General features: G+C 38.7%; 2 protein-coding genes across 4 annotated transcripts in view; one reads left to right on the forward strand and one right to left on the reverse strand.

Annotated features, from left to right (window-relative positions):
• The window catches only part of LOC136423682 (unconventional myosin-VIIa-like), a 49,747-nt gene extending 39,178 nt beyond the window's left edge, over positions 1–10,569 (reverse strand). Inside the window, exons 1-2 of the mRNA XM_066411961.1 lie at positions 10,415–10,569; positions 8,870–8,947 (exon numbers count right to left, since the gene is read on the reverse strand). Of these exons, the coding sequence (XP_066268058.1) occupies positions 8,870–8,887 (18 nt within the window). The 5' untranslated portion in view covers positions 8,888–8,947; positions 10,415–10,569. The remainder of the gene's footprint in view (positions 1–8,869; positions 8,948–10,414) is intronic.
• Positions 10,570–11,039: 470 nt separating this feature from the next.
• On the forward strand, positions 11,040–23,061 carry LOC136423684 (uncharacterized). 3 transcript variants are annotated; one of them, XM_066411965.1, is made up of 21 exons: positions 11,040–11,104; positions 11,561–11,669; positions 12,039–12,121; positions 12,387–12,484; positions 12,700–12,837; positions 13,476–13,629; positions 14,079–14,236; positions 14,424–14,520; positions 14,763–14,883; positions 15,407–15,469; positions 15,902–16,104; positions 16,529–16,599; positions 16,840–16,969; positions 17,238–17,338; positions 17,943–18,107; positions 18,819–18,895; positions 19,666–19,776; positions 20,155–20,355; positions 20,813–20,934; positions 21,512–21,636; positions 22,184–23,061. In XM_066411965.1, exons 2-21 carry the CDS (start codon positions 11,574–11,576, stop codon positions 22,282–22,284), a joined length of 2,415 nt encoding a protein of 804 aa, XP_066268062.1. In that variant the 5' UTR covers positions 11,040–11,104; positions 11,561–11,573; the 3' UTR covers positions 22,285–23,061. The 3 variants fall into 3 exon arrangements, with proteins under 3 accessions (XP_066268062.1, XP_066268059.1, XP_066268060.1); XM_066411962.1 differs by having other exon boundaries at positions 11,049–11,183; XM_066411963.1 differs by having other exon boundaries at positions 11,056–11,197.
• Positions 23,062–24,072: the final 1,011 nt, after the last annotated feature.

A 24,072-nucleotide genomic window follows, 5' to 3' on the forward strand; every position in this document is an offset into this window, starting at 1 on the left:
GCTGTGTGAGAGATAATAGCTAGGCTGGACTAAGTGAAGTTTGATGTCTACAGAATCATCTAGCAAAGGTAAATTTCAGCAATTATGCTTATAAATACTAAAGGTTTTGAACCTTAACATATAGTGACAAAATGATAAACTCACTAAAGATGTAACGTCCCTGCCAAAACAAATAAACTCACAACAAAAACTGGACTAAGAGAAGCTTGACGTCTACAGAACCCACCAGAAAAGGTAAATTTTAGCAGTTATACTTATGAATACTTAAGTTTTGTATCCTTACATACAGTGACACGAAGTGACAAAAGATGTAACGTTCTTGCCAAAACAAATAAACTAACAACAAAAGCTGGACTAAGCAAAGCTTTATGTCTACAGAATCTTCTAAAAAGGTACATTTCAGCAGTTATTCTTATGGATCCAACTGTTTTATGCTTATAAATACTAAACTCAAAAGATCTTCTTGCCCAAACAAACTCGCAACAAAAACGAACACAGGCTTGCTTGATGGACAACATTAATAATGGTTCCAATGATACTTATTATTCAGCTAAGCCTAAAGAAATGTGATAAATGTAAAGATCTATATGTAATAAAATATTTTGGTATCTACAGTCAGACTTGGTCAGGCAACCACCTGAAGCAGGCAACCTTCAGTCACAAGCCACATTTAAGAAGTACAATATTTACAACGTACAACTGTTCAATGCCTCAATTTGTTAAGAGTGTGAAATACATGAAGTTTGCAATAATATTTGCAAGACTACTTGGAATTCTGTTTTGAAAATTTTATCACAGATGAAAAATTGTATGCTCCTAATGCCAACAGTTGACCCCAACAAAAAAGCTAGGGTTGGCATGTTTTTGTAACCGGGCAACCGAAAACACAACATTTTTTACTAGGCCTAATTCTATTCCATTTCAGGCAATAGTAATAGAATGCCTTTCTGATGTACAATTGATTTCATATTAATATGAAAGCGACACCAATTTGGGGACAAATCACATTGTTGCATGGGACATTACACAAAGGACGTAAAAGCAATATGCCAAGGATTCCCAGATGGTCTGCTTCTATAGCGATCAATAAGAGATGGATCAATAATAAACAAGGCTGTGGACAACTTGTCATAACCTATCTATGTAACACCTGTTTCTGTGGCTGGAAATACACTCTGCATACTAAATATCAATAAAAATGATCAATACATCCCTTATGGCAAATGCACTGGTTGACCACAACTTTTTCTGACATGATTTTAGATTTTGATACAATTTCCTTTCCCCTATAGTTGTAACAATTAAAACAAAACATCATTAGTACTAAGTACATGTAGTTACCACTCTAAAAATTAATACAGTCCTTTGAAATCAAGTCTGAAATGCAAATATCAGAAAGGATTATTTTTATTGACTAACTTTTCTTTCCTTTCATAGGAAAAGCGATCTAACCTGGCTCAGGGCTTGAAATACTGGGTTCATGATTATGCAGTTTTGTCTGTAAATTGTGCAACCAACATTGGAGCTTACCTAATTTTTCACTGTAGATGCAACAAGATATTTGTGCAGGGTTACGTTTATTAAAAAATTGTTTTAAAAAGTTATTAATCTTATAGAATTTCAGATTCAGGCTCTGAAGAGAGGCAGTATGGTTAGCAATTACATTTTGCTGACATTCTACTTTCTCTATTTTGATTGCTCTGGAAATTATTTCTGTGCACTTAAATTTTAACCTACAATGTATAAGGTGCAACAGAGCATCAATTCCCGAAAACGAATTTTGAGCCCTGATGCTATATTATATACCATCCATCTGAAAGGTAAGTATGATATGAAACTGGTTATCAAAAGAAAGAGATCCCACAGTGATCCATCATCCCCCTGTATTGAGCGCTTTCAACTGAACACAAACAGGTCCATTTGAAAGCGAACAATTTGGACCTATTTTCTAACTGATTACTACTGTGGGACTTCAAAAATCCATACTGTTTATTCTCCAGGGAATCGGCTGTATTCTTCTATGGCACACATGTGCTTGATGAAACCTCCTTGGATTGACTATGGATCATTAAATGTTAATCTTGCTTTGATGTCCTGGTTTTAACAACACCAAGGGATCATGAATTATAGATCTGACGTAAACTATTGCCCCAGGTAGAACACTGATCAACTATCTAATTTCCTTCCCTCTTCTCCTAAGGCCACGTTTCATTTTATGGGGGCCTGCAGGCCTATTTTAGGTAGACCGTAATCAGCCGTTTTCATTACACGTAATTCGTGGCCTGACCGCTCAAATTTAATGTAGAGGGTAATCGGTAGATTCTATATTGCATAATTGCGCCTGAATCTAGCAGCAAGTGAAGCCAGACTGCTGAACTTAAAAACAGACAAAAACTTCTTGAACTTTGAAATTCTAGGTAAGAGCTAAGTGATCAACCTAACCCTTATCCAACCTAACCCTTATCCAACCTAACCCTTATCCAACATCAATGGCATGCGAGTGATGATAATGCAAGCTTGGCATTGTCGCAAAAGTTCTGAGAGTGAGAGGCAAAATATCCTTTTTTTTTGTTTTCTTCTTTTACTTAGTTTTTCTAGTGCAAAAAAATAGATGTGCAGACAGATGTTACCCATAAGATCAAGTCAGTGTGGTAGAAACACATGCTCAATCCAGTGCAAGCTTTTGGAAATCTTGAAAACTTAAAAGCACCCCCTATCACATTATATCAGCATTGCATTTACCTTGTTGGCACCTACTGGTACTTACAAGTACCAGAGTTTGCTGTATTCCCCCAGTTAGGTTAATGATTAACCTACTCGGTGCACAGGTGCAGGAAATGGATTATAAATACCTTCTTCAAGTAAAACACAATGTTACACTTACAGTACATACAAATCTGCCTGGTTCAAAGCTGGTTCAATGATTCTGACTTCTTTGTGTTATTTTCACATATTGAATCAATTAGCTGGCTCATTAATAAACTAATTGTTGCAATTATACATGGGCCACTTTATCAAAACACATCTTTGTGCCAATTTTCAGGCTCATTGCTTTTGATGGGATGACACAAGATACCATGATGAATCATGCAGGTTCAAAACACACATAAAATCAAACTTTTCCATGCAATTCTATATGATTTTCACAGGAGTCACTTCTGCATTATATTTTCTGTGAGATGGGTCTACACAGAACAATAAATATAACAGCAGTACTTTTAATGGGGAAACAGAACCTCTCTTGATGTTATTGTTGTCTGGGGACCTTCACCCACATTAGGTAATTCTATATTCACAACTCGTATGTATTGCCTTGGGAAACAAAAGCATTGTGATTATAGTCACTGTATCAGGGTTTTCATTATGGGACACAGTAAGGTGAACAAACAATAATGTGTATAAAACTATACTTGGGTTTAACACATAGTCTACTTTCAGGAAGGAGGTGTCCTCCTGCAATGCTACAGTACCTAAAAATACTGCTAGGGACCCAAATCAAAATCGCCAAGTTTCTTCAGGACCTTGATAACTGGCCACAAACCAAAATTCATACAAATCTATCAAAAGGATCTTGAGTTATAGGTGCGAACACATACACAACCTAAAACAATACCCCCATCGGAGGTGAACCATATAGTTACAGTCCCAGAGCTACAATTTCTTGCCACGTGCATGGGACAGTTCCTATGACCTGGAAGATCCCTCCCCAGCTAGGACTGTTTCTCACCCTGACCCACCCCTATAATTATGAGGTCACCGCTTAAGCATGTTCCTCACGGCACATCCAGGTGTCACACCTGAGAAATCCCTTTTGAGCTTAAAGAAAACCTTTCGCAAACACAAGACAATCCAACTGAAATGTCTGTAATAAAGTCAAGTCAAAAGAAGGTAGGAATGATTCAATCTATCTCATTTATTCCGGACACGATCTGTTGTTTCAAATAACCCATTTGTCCAAGAGAGCCCTTATCTGTTGTGGGTGTAGTGGGTGTTTTGTTGACTGATAATATACCATGTGCTGTATGGCCTCAGGTGATGTAGACACCTAATAGTAGACACCCAGAGTTGAGTGTAGCCGGGTCTTACTGCTGCATTAGGGTCTAACAATGGCCCGTATGTACAGAGTGCTTAATGCCACGTCTTCAAGCTGCCTTTTCTTTAACATTAAGTGTCTGATAAGATTGATACATGAGGATCTGCATGGGGGGTTCCTGGAAACGGCAATACATTTAGTGATGGTTAGCTGTGAATTGGCCTATTATTCCACATACGTATATACCATAGTGGAACGCCCTGCCTGGCCGGATCGTGTTGTCTCCCACAGTTGAGACTTTCTGGGCCAGGCTGGAGGCCTGCCCACCTTAGCCTGGGGCACCTCCCTACTTTGCCCCTGACGGGGTCATTCGGAGGTAACCCCTGAGTAGAAGTATTGCAAAAGGTTTTGGGGACGAGTTCATCGGATTGTCCCCTTGTAATTAATAATCATAGGGTGTCTGACAAAACTAGGCTGCAAACACGGACACATACAACGGAGCACCTGGTTGTGGGCTTTTGTGTCCATTGTGGACTTTTGGGCAATGTGGCAGTCGATTACAAGATATGAAGAATTTGTCTATACCGCTTGACGATGAATTCAGGGTAATGTGCAACATGCTAAGAAGAATTATTGCGTCAAATAATTACACTTCACTAATAATGTAACAACAGTAACATTGAATTAGAGGGGGAGGGCTATGATTAACGGTGAATCAAAAAGATTGCTACCACTTGCAGAAATCGGGCATGGTATATAAATGTTACAAGACCCTCTTGTCATGACGTTGGCACATTCAGGTCAAACAAGAGAACGGCTGTCATAGTACATTTGTACATTGTACAACAGCACCAGACAATCAATTCTTAGCGGATGCTTTGTGAAGAAAACGATCGATATAGTCTGCCAACTGGGAGCAATCCATTCAAAAGTGACAGCCTCACAGCCCATCGTTTGACCCAAGGTTGGCCAACGATGTATGAGTGCATGATGAAAAGTTAAGGTTTTTGCAGTCTTTTCGCAGTCAAAACAATATCAATGTAGAATTAATACTGCTGCAAGGAAACACATATTCACGATGTCATGATTTCGTCATAGAGAGGCATCCCAAAAATAAATCCACCGCAAATATTTCAAGATTTACAGTATACACAAATCTGAAAATTTTTGTTTAAAACTATAAGTTAGTATAACAGGACTTCAACTTTCTAGTAAATTCTAGCAAATTCAAGCATATCTCACATAGATTTACTGTTTCCGTTGCTTTTGGATAATTTTTGAGCAGCTTGCATTCTTTCTTTAGTCACACTGACAGCTACTGTCACAATATTTATAAGGAAAATTCCAACTAAATGTCTCAATTAATGTCAAATAAACAATCTTCATTCCTCAGAGATAGCAATGGAAGATCAAGAGTAAGAAAATCCTTTTTTGTTTGTTCGATTTTGTTTGAACTTTGTTTATATTTGAGAAGATCAAATCGACCTGCAGGCAGTTTTTCCTTGGGGTCATGAGGGAGGAGGTAAGAGTCCTTTTTGTGCCCTAGAGCTTTCTAGGTAATTATTCAACTGACTTGAAGGTCATGCAATTGCAGCCCACAAAGAGACAAGAATCATTCTATCATGAAGAAAACGGGATGCAATATGGAAGGAAAACAGGACAGTCACTATTCTACTACAAAAGCAACCGGTATAAATTGAACTACAGTCAAAAACTGCCCAAGAAGACCACTAAGAGGCCCAACAAAATCTGGTTGAAGTGGACAGGTGGTCACTATAGACAGGATATCTAATGCTTGTGTCAATGGGAACATTATCTAAGGGACACTGAACATTGGCCAGGTGGTCCTTATATACTGGTTATCACTTGTACAGGTTGGACTGTAATACAAACTATCAAAAATTGAATGCTCAGTCAATGGCAGCTGTGCTGTAATGCCTGTATGTACACATTGAGTTTAGGCTTGGCTAAGTTGTTAAAAATACCAAATAAATAGCCACTCTTCAACTTCAAGACACTTTAGGATGTAACGATTATACTATAATAAGGATAATAAGGATTATAAGACATAAAGGTTTGGTTGCACATGAAAAGTGTGGTTGGTTGGCTGGATAAATATTCCCTCAGTAAATTCCTGTGTTGAGTTGGTACCTGTCTGACTGGATCCTGAGTTGTAAATTAGTTCTAGCCTAAAACAACAAAGGTGTGACTCACTGGCAAGATGAACACCTTTTCATGACATACGGCCTTGGGACATTTCACCTATTCTCAAATTGGTACCAGTCACTATACAGTAAATACTGAAATATTCACAGTGGTTTTATTTTTGCGTTGGCCTCACTACTGCAAATTAATGACACAGCAAATATGCATTTCCAATTCGCATTAATACAGTACAAACTGTACTACAGAATTGTTTCAACCATTATACTATAACTTGAAACACCACGAAATTAAGTCTACACAAAAATAAATGCATTTACAGTGCTCACTCTTCTTGTAGACACCTGATATAGAATTAGTCATACCAGGCCAGAAGTAAAGACAAAGAACGCCTTTCACAAACAAAACAGACACTGATAGCAGCCCTGAAGTTCCCACTCTTAATTAGTTTGTTTGGAAAAGAATTTATCCAACTCTTGAGTGAAATGGGAAGGACCTCCTTGGTGGAAGGAAACATATAAGGAGCTTAATCAAAATACAATTTGTGCCTCTAGAACTGACCCACATTTGGGAGCCTACAGTCAACACTCTTTGCTAATTTCAGAAAAGTTGAGGCTACGTATTACATTAAATTCAGCACTGGCTGACTTTGGTTTATGTCAAATTCAGGCATGAATTAGGGTTAACGTAGCTTGCACCGATTACGGTCTACATTGAATTTGATTAGTCTGGCTATGAATTACATAAAGCTACAATGGTTCTAGTACGTAAAACTAAAAGGGCATGCAGGTCCCCCACATATATGTACACTGTATGGCACGTGGACAATGATAGTTTACAGAAGTTTGGAACTCTGGAAAGTAATTGTTCAATTTGTGACTCAACAAATCAAGTTCAGATGTTTGCAGTACCCAACAGTAAGGCCTAAGGGCCCTCCCCTCCAACAAAAGAAACATGTGACCTATTGATTTTTTACAGGTAATGTCTCCAGCACAACAGTAGTGACTTTGACTGTTTACTTTGTCAAACATAGGTCATGGTAGACGAGGAAATCTTGGTTGGAGTACAGGATACTAGTAGTGGTACATACCAATCACTGTGCCTGAAAAGTCAGACACTCTGTGTCTGTCCTCACTTGACTCAGGTCAATGAGTACCTAGCTTCAGTTAGGGACATCCTTTCAGATGAGACCTCCCGGGTTTAGATAGAGCCACAAATCAAGCATGTTAAAGAATCCATCACACTTAACAGTCCAGTCTTATACAGCTTGTACTATACTACATATAATACAGGTGTGTACGCCTAAAGGTAGTTTTGCGTTCAACCCACAAACAAACAAACAGACTCTTTTCTAGCAGCAAAATAATCCACCATTTTGTTACCTTTAAGTGTGACAGCCAATTGTCATCCTGGTATAAAATGACAGTTATCAAGAGCATGTCAACTGGGTTATTAAGTAATCAGTTTCCTGGGGTCATAACTATTTGTCAGTAAGCATTGAGCAACATACATTTGTCCCGAAACCACTAATTATATACATACAGTAATTAGAATCTACAATCCACTAAAAAATTGCTTCTCAGATAGGGTGTAATGCAATCTTCAAACCTATAGATGCTATCTAAGCTTTTCAATACATTATACACTATTAGATAACAGTGGTCTGACCATTTGACCTAGTTTCAGTGACCTGCATCAATTCCCTTGTATAATGTATATAATGTAGAACAATCTGATACAGTCAATTTTGACATTCTTATCATAGTTTTATTTCATACATCATTCCCAATGTATTACTTCTACAGAACTACAGAATTGTTCCAACAGTGAGCATAACACGTACTGAGAAAAAAATCCTTCCCCCTTCTTCTGCAAAATATAGTCTGATCGCAAAAATTTAAAAATTTACAGTATGCAACTGATGGCTGTTTTCCTTCAGTTTTCATCACCTTGTCACTAATTCACTGGAGGAAGTGACAGAAGTGTTCCCAATAGCTTTAATCTAAAATACTTTGACTTCTGCTTGGATAATCTTTGGTGTGGGTGGCCATGTCTGTATTACCATTTTCATGTATGCAATTTGTACCACTCGCAAAATAGTTACTGACATTTGTCACGCTTGTAAAATTTTTACATGAATTCCAACATAATTTAAGTATGCATTCATTGAATAGGAGATTATGCAAGCTGCTAAACTATTGAATTATGATATCCAGGTCTCATGAAACTGACACCGCGACAAATTTGCCTTGTAATGTTGTTTACATATCTTGCATTCCACAGAAGAAGTTTCTACCACACTAGACATGCACTGAAGGGGATTAACTTTTATGTGGGTGGGGTCACAATGTAACGTAACACCACAACATGGCTGACAACCTTACTAAACACATAGGTAGGCAATAACTACCTACTTTAAGTTAAAAACAATCTTTCTTGTATCGTTTTTAAGTGAATCTTGCAAAAGCAGGTGGTTGATAAGACGTAAAAATAGGATGTGACAATATTCAAGTGAAATATGTGAATCTTTTAAATAGCAGTATGTAAAGTGATGCTATCATATACCCCCTATATTTCTTCGGTTGTGTTCAAAATGCCACCAACTTATCAGTGTAACAATAGACTGCCAAAATAGTTACTACATGTACATGTAGTAGAGGAATTGTAACTTACCCTTGTGACGATGGGCATTTTTCCCAATTAGGCACAGTTGATTACACAGACTTCAAAAATATATCTCTCTGCTACGTCCTGAAAAAAGAAAAAGAGTAGAACTAGAAAACGAGACCGTTACAAAAGTACTCTAGCTGTAACGTAATCTGCACACACACATTGCTGCTTTTGTCCCCCCATTATTTGTGAAGTCGACCGTTTGTCCGACAACACGTTAGAACACCATATAGCATGTCGCGCCGACCCCGAAAGAGCCAAGGGGGCTACAGACGGTTCTAAAAACAGGGAATGATAAAATATTTAGTACGTCTGTCATAAGCCAGCACCGTTGTTGAGTAATAAATTGCCAGCTTAATTGATTGTGACTCTTTCTTTGTGTTCAGTGAATCGTCATGGGCAGGGCCACATATTCCTTCTGTGAAATAATCGAAATTCTATACAATGGAGAGAAAAATTTTTAAACGCTGACAACCGTGACATTGTTGTCTAGAACTGACATTCAAAGTTTAAAACTACCAGAACCAGAAATTTGAGCGCATCAAACCAATCTTTGAGTAAGTCAAATGTCAAAATTCTTCTACGATTTGGAGTAATTTTCACATCAAACATTGGCATGCATTAGACTGTTTAGTTTTAACAATGGCAACACCTTGAAACTAAATTGTTTGCCTGGTATTTAAGGGGCTAATGCAAAGTAAATATTGTATTTTGACAATATCTGGACAACGTTTCACCTTTTGATATTCATTTACCAAAACGTCAACACAAAAGAACCCGGGAGGCCATTTTGTTTGCCGATGATAAGTTGAACACAAAGCAGTTTTTCACGCCCGCTATAATCTCCATAAAAAAAGATACAGATTGACATGTGGATAACAGTTTTCATGGGGATATCCCCTCTATTGTTTCCGATAACTTGATAAAACTGAAGATTCTTGAAGCGGAAAGATCCGCACTTTTGTACAAACACTTCAAATCGACGGAAAATATCGATTGATTGCCCAGGGCCGGGTGTAAATTGGGAACAGTTCAAATTCCACCAGAAAAGTGACTACCAAGAAGTCAAGGGTAAACATGTTTGTGATCACAAATCATGATGAAATTGATAAGCATATTTTCTAGGATTCCTCTTTCTTTACAAGCAGAAAGTCTTGATACAAATTATTAACCTGAATTACGTGCAAATATTTAGTTTGGCTGCTTCGTAGTCTAACTACTGAACATATGCAAGAAGGTCTGAGTCGAACCGGTCTTTCACCTTTTAGTTTGTGTGCCAAAGTCAAGGTTTGTGACCCTCGTACGAAGCTGAGAAAAGCTGTGTCTAAGACTACAGTTCATGTAAAAGACATAAAAGGACCTTAAGTAGGTTTAAACAGAGATAAATGATGCCAAGTGTAAAGTCGACTGGTGAATACCTTTGAACACACCACCGAAGACCGGTGTTGCAAGTTACAGTTATTTTTGATCGATTGAGCTCGCGGCAACTAGCCGCCAAGTATACCCTTCTTTACGACGGAATTCCCGAGGACTAAACGATCTACCCACCTCATGGATGTGTTTCCCTGGTTCGGTTGTATCTACAGAAGGCACGGGGTAAACTACGGCGCCAATTTTTACAAAAATAATCCGACCGGCTGAGCGGTATAAAAACTCCACCCAAAGGTTGGTGACCCTCGAAACTCTTTGTGTGTTCAAGGCAGCAGAACGAACAAAAAGTCATATCACTAATTGTGACGCTTAATCATACAAAGTGTTGACTTGAAAGATAATAATTTCAAATAATATTAAAATACCACAGTTATTATTGATATCATTTTATTATGTGCCTCCTTATACGTTATAGAAAAACGCGTTATGCTTACTTCCTGGTTTTGCATGTAGATGCGTTGTTGACGGATAGCACGGCTGCGCGTTACGTCATGGGTCAACTACGCAAACACGTGTAGGGGGGTGACGTTCAAGATTCCAACAGGTGGTTACATTTAATTCCCTCAGAAATTCCCTGTACTACTTATTAAAGATATTTCATACAATTCATCATTGTCTTTAAACCATATAAAGATACGTTTTTCTCTTTTTGGGAACTTAATGCAGAATATAGCTGAGATCATTAGCTTCCCTTATTTCCAACCCCCCTATAAGGTGCAATAGATGGTTTATTCCTGTCACTCCTCTTTTTGCCCAGGTGACTTCTGAAAGAGTGACAGAGAGGCAACAGGAGGACCGAAAGCAAAGGTCTAAGAAAAGAGGTTCCTTGGTCTAAGGAATGAATAAGTGCAGCCTGGATCTACTGTTGTTGCAATCAAACACTGATGTACGGTGTCCCTAGTCAGTTGACCATGTGTATTATTTATTCATAGCTACTGCAAACTCTGCAAGACTGCATTGATGTTGTTTAATGAAAATATTATAATTATTGTTCTGGAAGTTCCTCCAATGTTGTTCTGAACCTCCTCCTATTTGAGATGGTACAGCCAAATTAATCCACTTAATGTCTGTAGAAGGGGAAGTATTTGCAGTGGTTTTATGTTCGTTGTTTTCGTGGTGACCTGAGCCTCAAACTTCCAACCACCATGAAAATATTTCTTCAGCCTACCTCCTTGTTTCAATTGCGAACTTGAAACCGCTGCGAACACTCCATTTTCTCCGTACTGCAAAGTTTAAATCCCTGCTAACATTCCCCTTTTACAGTATGTGACACAGGATGAAGTTCTATGTCCACCGTGAAGACACCCCTCAGTACACAGTTGTGTTCAACTGGGAGGACCAACATGAAGGAACTGTTGGAAGTCTTCTACAGGTAGAGATGCTGAACACTTTTCTATGTCAACCATAAAAAATGATAAACAAATAAAAAAAGAATCAGTTTATTAGCTTCATCATCCTTAATTTGTAGTTGAAGTAGACTTCCTACTGATATTTTTCCATGTTTAAGAAGGTTGAGGCTATTGACAGGATGTCATGTCCATCAGTAAGAATCTTTTTTACTATTGACAGGATGTTTCTGTCGATAAGAGTTTTTCTTGCACTATTGACAGGATGTGCAATACAAGTTTGTTTTTTCACTATTGACGGGATGTTCCAGTCAACAGATTAACATCCTGTCAATGGCCATGGCATTTTAAGAACTAAGCTGCACAGGTACTAAGTCCTTCACTTATCTTTTTAGCAATTTGTACAGTCCTACAACCTGAAGTTCCAAGGAGTTAATGAATTGGATGTTGAAGATGTTTTTGTCACAAAGTCCCAGAGGTGAGCAATAAGATCCTTGTTGTTTTCAAGGAATGTAAACATGTACTTTTTGTCTTACTTTCTGTTCTGTGTTTGCCCTTTGTGTCATCTTAAAGTTTGTATTTCAAAACCTTTGTTACCAAATTCCCTTCTGAGTCCTTTTCTAGCTAATAAGCACTTTTCTGAAAGGTGTTGGTAAAATTTTATCATTATAGAATAGAATACACTTGTATTTTGGTTTACATAAATCTGTAGATTTTTACATAATGTAAGTTTCTTTTTACAGCTCGAGGCAGGCCATTTCCAATGAAGAACAAGTGTCCAGAGCCGTGCGAGACCAAGAGGACATCTTTGTGATGTCCAAAGGGCCACCTGCAGTCATTGGTAATAACTAATTACATTTTATTCTCTCCAATCTTTTGTCCACTATTGATCTGTAATAAATACTCCAAAAACACCAATTTTTCTGTCTCTGACAAAATATTTTTCAAACACCCTTAGCTTCTTCTGATCACCTCCAGGAACAAAAGTATAGTTTTTTTGTGAATCAGTTTGTTTTTGTTTCACTCTTAAACTTTTGATTTATTTTTTACTGTCAGAGCCATTGCAGAATGTGCAGAGCAGTCCAGTGGGAGTAGAAGAGGATGACAACGGAAACAGAGAAAGCAGGGCTTCATCAGATGAGGCATCTAATGTGGCTGATAAGCACTCCTGCAGCCAGACTGATGACGACATAGGTTGGTATCCCCAACCATGTGATGAAATAGCTGGTCTATAGCTAATCCTTGAGCTAATACATGTATCAGAAAGTCGAAATTAATTTCAATTTGTAATTTACAATTCTCTCATGCATATGCCAGGCCCATCGTTGTATGTTTCAAGCAACAACCCTGGCATACTGGCCCGCAATCTTTCCTTTTTGCTGAGTTAGCTCTGGTCAGACGTCATCAGCCAATCATATTGCCACATACAGTCAAGAGGCAACAAGATTGGCTGGTAACTTCCCCTCTAGCAACGGCAGGGGAGTGTCTGATTGGCTGAAGGCAAGCCATCACTAACACTGCAGTTAGGACGGAACTCAGGCCAGTACGCCATATATAGCTGTTGCTTAACATGGCCGGTCATTGCATGAGAGGATGTAACTTACAAGACTGAGTACAGTCAAAACTGGTCAGGTAACCACCTGGTGCAAGCAACCACCTCCAGCCACAAGCCACATTAAAACAGCCCTTTACATTTTACATAGTTAACCCCTGTCCTGAACAACCACCTGTCCTCAGCAATCATTTTTCCTCCATCCCTAGAGTGGTTGCTCAATCTAAGTTTGATTGTATAAACAATGTACATTTTGAAGATCTATGTCTTTTTTTTAAAGATCTTGAGGACATGAGAGACTTGCTGGAAGGAGATTCTCCTGGGGGAGAGCTGAGAAGCAGCCCTCAGAGAAGGCACTCCTGGGAAGTATCCTTTGATGACGTCTCAATAGCCAATCTACAAATAGCACAACTCAAGAAGGAAAGGACTAAAGAGTAAGTATCATATCTGATCTTGAATGTCAGGTTTCTGAAATTAGTTCATGAGTAATATGATTCTATAAAGATAAATTTATCAAGATTGAAAGAGAATTTACGGCAGATTGGTCTACTGATATCTGTCCTGATTCCTGATTCAGAGAAGCCTTTGGTATTTCATAGTATGATGTTTTTATGAATCCAGCCTGCTATGGCTGTGATTTTTATTGATTGATTTGATTTCTAGTAGATGGTGTAGATTTTCATCTTTAGTTTAGTTTAGGTTAGTTTAGTTTAGTTGATAGTTTAGCTCAGTTTAGTTTAGTCAAGTTCCAAAATAATATTCTGATGCCCATCGTTATGAGCAATGTCGAGAATCATTTCAAAAGCAATTCCAATCTATTCGAATTCTTTGAAGTTTCCAGATATCGTACAGAATCTTAAAGGTTTCCTTTTTTTCAACCAAGGCTGAATACAGGACATGATGCTCAGCACGTCCTGATTGCTAAGTGCGTCCAGAACGCCCAGAGACTGGTCGACCAGAAACACTGTGACAAGGCTGTCAAGATCTACGAACAAGTCAACAGACTCTTCCCTCACCAGAAGGAGTGTCTGCTGGGCTTGGGTAAGGCTTAAGAATTATTGCAAATTTGTTTATTTTTGCTGTGTTTTCAGTTTGCGATTGAAACAACTCAGTACATGTACTACAATTGTAATACATGTACTGTACATTGCAAATAATGCTTTAAAAGATAGAAGCGCCGCAAACATTTCAAATATTGATGCAGTTTTCAATTTTTTTTTTCTCCTAGCATCCATCTATAGTAGTGCTGACCGCCCAGATAAAGCTCTGGAGTACCTCAGAACAGCTGTAGAGGCTTTTCCTGATCATGCAGACCTCAAGTGCCGGTATGGACAACTAGTTACATTGTATTGCTGTAACAGTAGTAATACAGAATTATTTGAACTGTGAACTTTTAACACTGCCAAAACCTCCCTTCCGCTTCAACTGCAAAATTAAGTCCCTGCAAAGATAAATAAATTTACAGTATCACATAAAAGCATATCAAACACAGAGCAAGAGATACTTTTAGCCTATACAAAACTGTTCCAATCACATGACCTTGAACTGTGATATTTGTGACCTTCAGCCTTGCAGACTGCCTGCTTGACCTGGGTCAGGGGAAGGAGGCAAGTCGACTCCTGTATGAAGCTAAGAACATTCTGGAGAAGAAACCTGACACCAAACCTACACAACTCTTTGATCTTCAGGTGAGTACAAACATATGAGTTGTTGCTGTTTTTTTATGACTATCAATCATATTTGCAACATGAAAAAGGCAATTTGATACTTATCATACATATAATGGAAGCAAGCTAAATTCATTTCCACACCACACATACCTCAAAACTGCCCAATAAGACCACTCTGCAGGGCACCGATAAAATCTGATGTATGTGGACAGGTGGTTGCTATAGACAGTATTATTAAGGCTTGTGGTAATGGAAAAACTATCTAAGGGACCACCAAAAATTGGCCGCATTGGCCAGGTGGTCCTTATGTAAAGGTGCTCACTTGTATTTTGTATTTCTTGAGAATGAAACAATTCATTACACTGAGCAGCCAAGGCAGCTCTCGCTGGTAAGCAGTTGTAAATACCAGCACTTAAGGATATTGAAGACTAATGTTGCATTATCATTGTAATTTGTAAATATAATGATTATAGCAACCAATCAGATCCATTAAACCTCATTGGGTTAAGTTGATTATCCAATCTGGCTGTCTCTCATTTAGGTGCAACTTGCAAAGGCCTTCATACTGCTGGGGAAACACACAATGGCTCTACAGATGTGCCAGGTAAAATTTTGCTTCTAGGTTTATTATATTCAGAGCAAAACATTTGAGTCAGTGAACAGAATGGGCATGTATATTTGGAATGCTTCCAAAATTCATTCAGAATAGTTTAAATGCACTTTGAATATCCAAGATTAGAACAAAAATTTTTATCATGATAAGAAAAATATTCTGATAACCCCTCAATTACCCCTCTGAACAGTCAGGTGCAACATATTAGATTACAAAAAAACTATTGGGCAAACTTCAAAGTGGAATACTAGTAGTGTTAAGAAATATTGGGTTTGTCTTAAAACAATATTCTTGCAAATTATGTTTCTTGATTCGTGTTTATCAATTTGTAGTGTACCCTTAGCAAGTTCATTTTCCACTTGCTTTGGGCTAAAAATTGACATTGATCTCTGGCAATCATCCCATTCTTTAATTACAACACAGGCTGTGGTGAAAGAGAAAAAGGACCACCTGGAGGCTCTGTTAGAGTATGCTGAGCTGACGTACAAGATGAGTTCAGCGCATGCCAAGGAGGCCCTGACCATCGTCATGACCCTCATGGTCAACAAGAAGGACTGGATGTTGCCCAGAGACAGGCTGGTCAACATGATGAAATACATTCCTAACGGGCTGAAGATCATGGAGGGGTGAGTTGATCAAGCATTTTCAGTTTGTTACCTTCGTCTAGAAGCTGAGGTTACGTTTTCGGTGCTGTTAGTCTGTGGACAGCAAGAAACTGTGGATGGTTTTTTATGATATTTGATGGTTCGTATATACTTATCTCCTGCTCTGGACATACTATATGGTTGTAATTTTTGAGTGGTAGATACAATGTAGCTCATGGGGTAGAGTGTAAGTGGTGTAGGTTTGACTACCCTAGCTTAACTTTTTGAACTGCAGTAGGCCTTTTTTTTAACTTTGGAAGAAGAGAACTTAAGCAGGGGTTGATGGATTTTCATTGTCATTGAACAATGTAGGTGCCATTTGCTATAGGCCTCATAGCAAAAAAGCTGTTTTATTATACAAATATTGTGGAAATTATACAAATATTGGTTCCTTTTTGTATACCAGGGAAATCCATGAAGCCATCAAGTCAGTTCCTGCTCTGGTGTTCTTGTCCAATGTCTTTAGGGACCATGGAGGTTTGTTTGTTTGTTTGTTTCTTTGAGCTTTTATTCATTCATGGCACAGCTTTTCATTGAGGTTACGTTAAAGAACCCACCACACATACCGAAAAGAGCAGATGTCTTTCCCGGTATGAGTGGATCATTAACCTTACAGTCAGGTCTTGAATAGCTATTTTACAAAACTGGTGTGTTACACTTAAAGGTGTTAAAACACACACACAAACACACAAACAAACAGATGTTGTTTTCCCTCAGATGTCTCCAATGCTACCCAGCTCCTGGAGCATGCCATGCAGGTGGAGCCGTCCCACTGTACAGCCTTCCTCTCACTCATCCACATGTTTGAAGCACAGGACAGGCACGGGGAAGCTTTCAAAAGGATTAGGTAAAGAAAACTCTTGAGATTTTTCCAAAGCATCTTGAGATTAAGTCAAATTGATATTTAGCACAAAATTTCAAGATGTTGGAATAGACCTCAAGATTTTTTTCTTTTGGATGAAGCATTGTAATTATGATCATGTGACAAAGAAGTTTTTCCCTTTTTGGTGGTCCCTGAAATAGTTTTTCACATTGACTGTCTATCCACCAGATTTTATCGCTCCCCTGAGTGGTCATATTGAAATCTCATGTACATAATCTCTTTTTCTACCCAGGACATTCCTGAAGCAGAATCCAGACATGTCCATCGCTGGTCTCGAAAACAAAGTATTCCTGCCAATTCTGAAGGCAGTTAAGGAAGACATATATCTCCATGGTGAGCTTACTTCATGGTTGGTCAAAATATACTTTTTTTAGCATTTCGGATGACAACATGTTCTTTCTACCTCAATGTTTTATAGAAAACATCGCAAGTTGACGCTCCTTGTAGGATGTGTTAGTGACCCTGCCTCTGCATCAAGAGGTTGGGAGTTCAAATCCCATTGTGGAATGTCTGTCATGTCTGATAAACGACTAGTTCTCTGATCCTCTGAACACCACTTCCTGTCACTTCTGCGGTGACACCATCTTCCACTCTTCTGACAGTCTGTATTCAAATAACTACAAATACACACAAGAACACAAACATCCAGACACACCGAAAGAAGCAAAACCTCTGCACACGGAGGCTTTGCTGTCAAGCCAAGCAGGAAAAAGTTTCATCCGTCCTCCTACAGAAACCAGGTGATCGAGTGCATTGCAGAAGTTTGACTTTTCCTGACACTTAAGTTACAGAGACACAGGAATTGAATATGAACACTTGGAAAAAAAGATGCTTGATAGGGCAATGTGGTGTGAGATATGTACTTCTTGTTTGGTCCTGGCTGATACAGGCCGATAGATGATGATGGTGATGATGAAACTTCTTGTTTGTCCTGTAGCCACATATCCCCGAGTGTCGGGGATCTCTGCTGACATGCAGCCACCCCAGCAGAGAGCCTACAACGACCAGGAGCTCAACCTGCTGGCTGTCATGTTCACACTGGTGAAAATACTCTTTGTGAAAGGAGCCCTGGGGCTACTGCCTTCTTTCACAAAACTGCTCGGTAAGTTTTTTGCTAGCTTGCTTACTTGCTTATGTCGAGTCCAGGTTTCTCCGGTCTCGAGTCGTGATGGCTGCCCATGTGTCTCTGTCCCTCATTACCTGGTACATATGGTCAACCTCAAGGACTGTGTTCTCACATTGAAGTGTGTTAATGTAGTTTGCTGCAGGTCTTCCTGGCTTCCTCTTCCCATGCCTGGGAGTCCAGAGCACCAAGTCAGCAACAAAAATGTTTTTTACTTGTTATGAAAAAAATAAACTATTCGCCAATAGTCAATTTGCCAACTCCAAAGATTGAACTCGCGTATTCAACTGAATCGCTCAGTTCTCTTTAGCTATCTGACCCAATTGCTCTGAACTTAATGCACATGTGACATCAGCGGTGGGTTAAAGGTTATCAGAAGTCGACATCGCTTGAATATGCACCCAAATTTGTATTATGTACTGTAAATCCATTTGATAGTGCGGTCGGTAATCTTAGCGGTTGCGGGGGAAAAGGAAATAGTTCACTGCATTTAATTTAACCGAGGGAACAAACATCACTGTCTCAAATGTTAATGATCAAATATTTGCGATGATGAAGTTTTAGCATTTGATTAGTGACCCTTAGATTAGCTAAAATTAAGTTACAGTTAACAAATCAAGAATTACTGTACATCAAAATTCAGCAGGGATAGGTTTGACTGGCTGATCTATGTGTCATTTCTCCCCACAGACCCAGCACATGCAGACAGGGACTTACACACGACTCTGATAAGAAATGAAGCGGCATATTACTCTACAATAAGTCAGGTATGGACAATAGAACAGCTTAAGTTAGGCCTCAAACCCATCCTATTCTAGCTTCAGTTCGGCCTTCTGATCACTTCTATGCAGAATATAGTCTTGCCCCCATCCCCATTGAAACATTTGGTCCTTATGTCCTGCATCGTTTTAGGGATCAAATATTTCTCACAAGCAGTGTAACAGGGATTGAGCTTCCAAATGCCTGTTTGAACCCTGTTAACATGCTGTCGGTATGACTGGGAGCCAGTCAGAGCTCTTGCCTATACAGTATTGTACTTTGTGCGAATATTCAAATGCCAATCGTTTCTTTATTAATGAGGACAGACTATTCTGTGTGGAAACAACCAGAGGAGCATACTAAAGCTAGAATTTGGATGGATAGAGGCTACTAGTTTCTAACTTTTCACTATTGCATAGTTTAATCACTGGGAGAAATCCAATGGAAAGCCAATGATAAAAGTAACAAATTCAGCACCAAGGACAGGAATAGAACTGGTTACTGGGGCTGAAATAGGTGGTTCATTCAAATCAATGACACAAAATGTATCCTGTTAATGTTAATGGGAGATTTCAAGACCATTTAGAATTGAAGATAGTATCAAAGGAGAACAATCATCATAGTCTTTTGTAAATAGATGTCAGTAAAAAGGCATAAAAAGCTTGCAGTATCTCTTGTTAGATGGTCACAGTATTCGTAGGAGAAGTATGAGTACATCATTAAGACTTTGAAGTTGCACTTTGTGTACAGCTGACACCAAATATGTCTGTCTTTTCAGGTGATGAAAATAAAACTGAACCCCTCCAGTCTGGAGAACAGCCCCCAGTTTGTGTACATGGCTGGTGACAGTCACTGTATAACTCCGGCATGGAGGTCTATACAGTACAAGGTAAGAATCACATAGTGGCATCGGTACCTTCTGAAAACTCCTGTGTATGACTGATGAAGCAGTTTTCATCTTAAGAACAAACATGTACAAGGATATGTCAGAAGAAGGAGGATGTTTTGTCTTTAAGTGTAGTCTTCTGACTTATTCGATGAAGGGGGAATTATGATCCACCTAAACAATTGTTTTATGGACCCAATTATTTTGTAGACCAGATCTTACTAGAGCTAACAGTCTTTGGTATTCATGTATAGTTTCATCAGGTTGGTAGCAGAAGGACTAAGTCTACAGCATTGGCAGGTATTCAAATTTGGTTGGGTATCAGAGAACCTTATTATCCGGTCTTTCATATTCAAATGAAAATGTGTATCCTCCCCACAGGGTGCTACCCATGTGCTCCACCCCCTTTTGTCCACTGGAACAAAGATTTGGCACTTGAGACCCGAAGCCAAATTCTTCACCAAGGAAAACTTCTACAACGTCATGAAGAAGGTGCCGAGGAAGGCCACAGTCATCTTCGTGTTCGGAGAGATCGATTGTCGTGAGGCTCTGCCTGTGTGCCTGGCCAAGTGCAGATATGATGTGAGTTTTTTTTTGTAATCATCTTCATGTGGGCCTGTATTAACAGTAATGTATTAATGAGACCATAGTGTGTAGTGAGGAAGGTTACAAACACATGGGATACATCAATGAGGATCTGCATAGGGCACTCCCCACAACATTTAACGGATTTAAGCACAGCATGACTCTGAACCAATAGGTTTCAGGTTTGATACTCACCATGCCCCAAAGTTGTGCCCTTTGGAAAGGCACTTTACAAGACCTTCCCTGACAATTGAGTGATGCCCGCCAAGCTTCTTCGGCGAATCTGTCAAAAAGTGTGGGGAAAAAACGTGGATTTGGTTCGCCGCTGTGCCAACATTGGCACATCTGCAACCAAGAGCCATAATTTTTTTATAGCTCTGAAAAATTAGGTTCTATGGGACATGTTGACATGCTTGAATGACTAGTTTCTATTATTGATATTGTACTATAACAGTCAATGGAAGATGCTATCAGCAGACTACTAGAGATCTACACCCAGGCTCTGTTGGGACTGAAAAGGAAATACAAGTTCACCATCTACGTCCACCCTGTTCCTCCTGTACTGGATCTGACGAGGTGAGTAATAAGATATTAGATCATTCAAACAAAATATGGAACTCATCGAGCCATCTCTGAATGATTATGATAGTCAAAGTTAACAGAAAGCTAGAATTTTGATATGTAGTTTTACTCTTTTTTTACTTTTGATTAATATTTCTGCATGACTATGTATTCAGGGATCATTATTTGAAAATCAGAATGAGAGAGAACAGATAAAAGATTGCTTAAAATTTCCTCATTTGAAATGAATTCTGTACGCAACATTACTCTCCAAGCAGAGTATGTCTCGGGGTTGTTTTTTCTGACATTTTCTACGATTATATGTTTATGTAGTTAAAGTGGCCACGATTCCTTTCATTATTGCAGCAACTACTAGGGAAACAAAGAATCGCAAAAATGTCACACACCCAAAACAAGGAGACTAAAACATAACCACTGTCTGCTAAGCACATTTTCATGTTTTCTTTGGACCCAGTGGCTTGGGGCTAGCTAGCTAAACGATGACTTATACTGAACATGACCACCCCCGCCTATGAAGATGTTAAATGCCCAAGCGCTAATGATAATCAGCTTCATGATAATTACATTTCAGACCAACTGTGATGAAGTTTAACACGGCCCTGAAGTCCAAGGTTGAAGCCACGTCTGGTCTGCACTGGCTGGACTTTGTAGATGAGCTGCTGTGTGATCATGGGACCATGCTAGACTCAAAATTTGGTACGTTTGAAGTTTCCATTCTAGTTCATTCTTGAAAACATACATGTCCATTAGGGAAAAAAGGGTACTGGTACTACCTTTGTAGACCTATTTACAAGTCAAAAAGCAACATTAAATAAAAACAAACAAAATACTTGCAATTTTGTGTACTACATGTTTTGTATTAGTCAGTAAGTAAACACACATTTCCGTGGGGCACTGCTATTGCCTTTGAAATGTTTACAAGTCAAAAAGCAACTGTTACATTAAATAAGAACAAACAAAAAAAATTAAATCTCTTCCTCAAAAATTTGATGCACATGTTTGTACTAGTCAGCAAGTAAACACACATGTTGTAAAGGATACCAGTTTCACTTGTGGTTGAAGAGTCCCTATTCAGTTTGGTTTCTGATGATGAATTTTTCACTTACTTATATCCCTGAAGTATAAATGGAAAAATCCTTCATGAACAGGAAAAATTCAAATACATGATTCAACAACAAGATATCCTGTATATGAAGGTGATGATCCTCCATCTAATCCCAAATCTTTTCTTTTGTCTAAACAGAGTTTGACGGCACACACCTGCACCCTTGCTATGTGGAGACACTTGAAAAAGCCTTGTCTGAGGCACAGGAGAGAAGAACTACCAGTAGTCCCAGGAAGTGACCATCATAACAGGTAGTGACATCATAACGGGGCATAACATTTTTTAGTGTCACCTTCAGTCACAAAATTCACAACAATATACAATATACTGTAAAAGGGAAAATGTTCGTTGGGATTTAATTTTTAAAACAGAGTGTTTGCTCATTATGTTCATAGGTTTTAAGTTCATGGTTGAAACTGCAATGAAGGGTTTTGATTTTCAATGTTAAAAAGGAAATGCTCACCGTGGCTTCAAGCGTGCGTTGAAGAGGTCACCATAAAAAGCATGAGCATAGCACCACTGTTAACATTCCCCCTTTCTGCCTTTATTAAGTACTCAGTATCAAGTGCATAGCAAAGTGTTTTACAACTATAGCAACATTACATGTAGTGCATTAGAGTTGTTTCACTACATTAAGAATTACTGACATGTTCATTTCAAAAAGAATTCAAACTTTATCCACTCTTGCCTTAGAACAAAGTTAAATTCTTTCAAATGGTTACTCCACATGTTTGGACATAGCAAATGTTGTAAAAAATGTTACAATGTAATGATGATTTTACAAAATGACATATAATATCCATTATAAAACTTGAAAACACTATATGAAAATAGTATCATATGTACTTTTAAGATATGATGTACATCGTCTCATGTTATCAAGTTATTTAATAGCAATTTAACATCACATAATGTTACGTCATAAAATGATGTAGTTGAAGGTGATACATGTAAAGTTGAAAAATGTAATGCCTAGTTGTACTATGCAACATTACAAAATATAGTGCTGATTGTAAGTTTCTGTGTCTTTGTTTTAATTTTTCTGTTCTGGATGATTTATTTTAAGCCTCATACACCTATTTAACCTTGACAGGGTCATCTGGGACTCAAAGTTATTCAGACCTATATGTTATAATTGGCTTGTGACACCATTTCCAATCGTTTTCTTTTTTACAACTTATCCGTTCACTAATGCTACGGTCAAATTTGCACTGGTGCCCATCGAGGGTGCAGTCGGAAGACAAATGTGCCCCAGTAGACCGCTGAACACCGATAGGGTACCTCTCAATGTTCTCAATCTCCCAATAACATTAACAGGATACATTTTGTGTCCTTCACTCCGGATTTCAATGATCGACCTATTTCAGCCCAAAATGACCCTTTCTATCGCTGTCCTTGGTGCTGAATTTGTCACTTCTATCAATGGCTCTCTATCTCTCAAATATATATATACATACATACATACATACTTACATACATACATACAGGTTTATGAAATTTCCTCATTAATCATGCAAATTAGATTCTGATTTGCAAAATTATCATTTAGCCATATCAAGTATCTGACCTCGGGTGATATTGTGATATTGATGACCACAACAATCGCAAAGTTCTGTTGTTCTGGCAGTGAAAGATTAAAACCGATGTTCGTCAGGGGAATGACTTTACTAATCTACTGAAACTGTTGAAAGGAAAGGGAATAAGTTTGATTCGGACAGTCACGACAAGCTTGCGGGATGAGGAGGAACTTGCCGATATACGTCCAGAATGTGTTAAAGGAAATCGGCATTTCCTGTCTTTGAGTTTCCTTTTTCCAGAAAACTGTCCCTGGCCTGCCTCCAGCTGTCCATGAGACTAGTCCGCCTGGCTTCACCCCCCCCCCCCCCCTTTTCCACCTCAACTGCGATTTCATCCCTCCGCACGCCTCTTGTCGTAGAAGCGCGCGCGCTTCGGCGTATTCGCCATGATATATCAGTCAAACGTCGACAAGGGCAATTATCGTCTGATAATGACGTGCGTATCATATG

This window comes from Branchiostoma lanceolatum, chromosome 17, assembly GCF_035083965.1.
Source record: "Branchiostoma lanceolatum isolate klBraLanc5 chromosome 17, klBraLanc5.hap2, whole genome shotgun sequence".
In the NCBI taxonomy this organism is placed as follows: Eukaryota; Metazoa; Chordata; class Leptocardii; order Amphioxiformes; family Branchiostomatidae; genus Branchiostoma; species Branchiostoma lanceolatum.

Excerpts from the sequence above, each read along its gene's own strand:
- LOC136423684 (XM_066411965.1), top strand. The coding sequence starts at position 11,574 with ATGAAGTTCTATGTCCACCGTGAAGACACCCCTCAGTACACAGTTGTG. Across the intron at positions 18,108-18,818 it reads TTCTTTCACAAAACTGCTCG|ACCCAGCACATGCAGACAGG; the intron begins GTAAGTTTTTTG and ends TTCTCCCCACAG. Across the intron at positions 21,637-22,183 it reads CATGCTAGACTCAAAATTTG|AGTTTGACGGCACACACCTG; the intron begins GTACGTTTGAAG and ends TTGTCTAAACAG.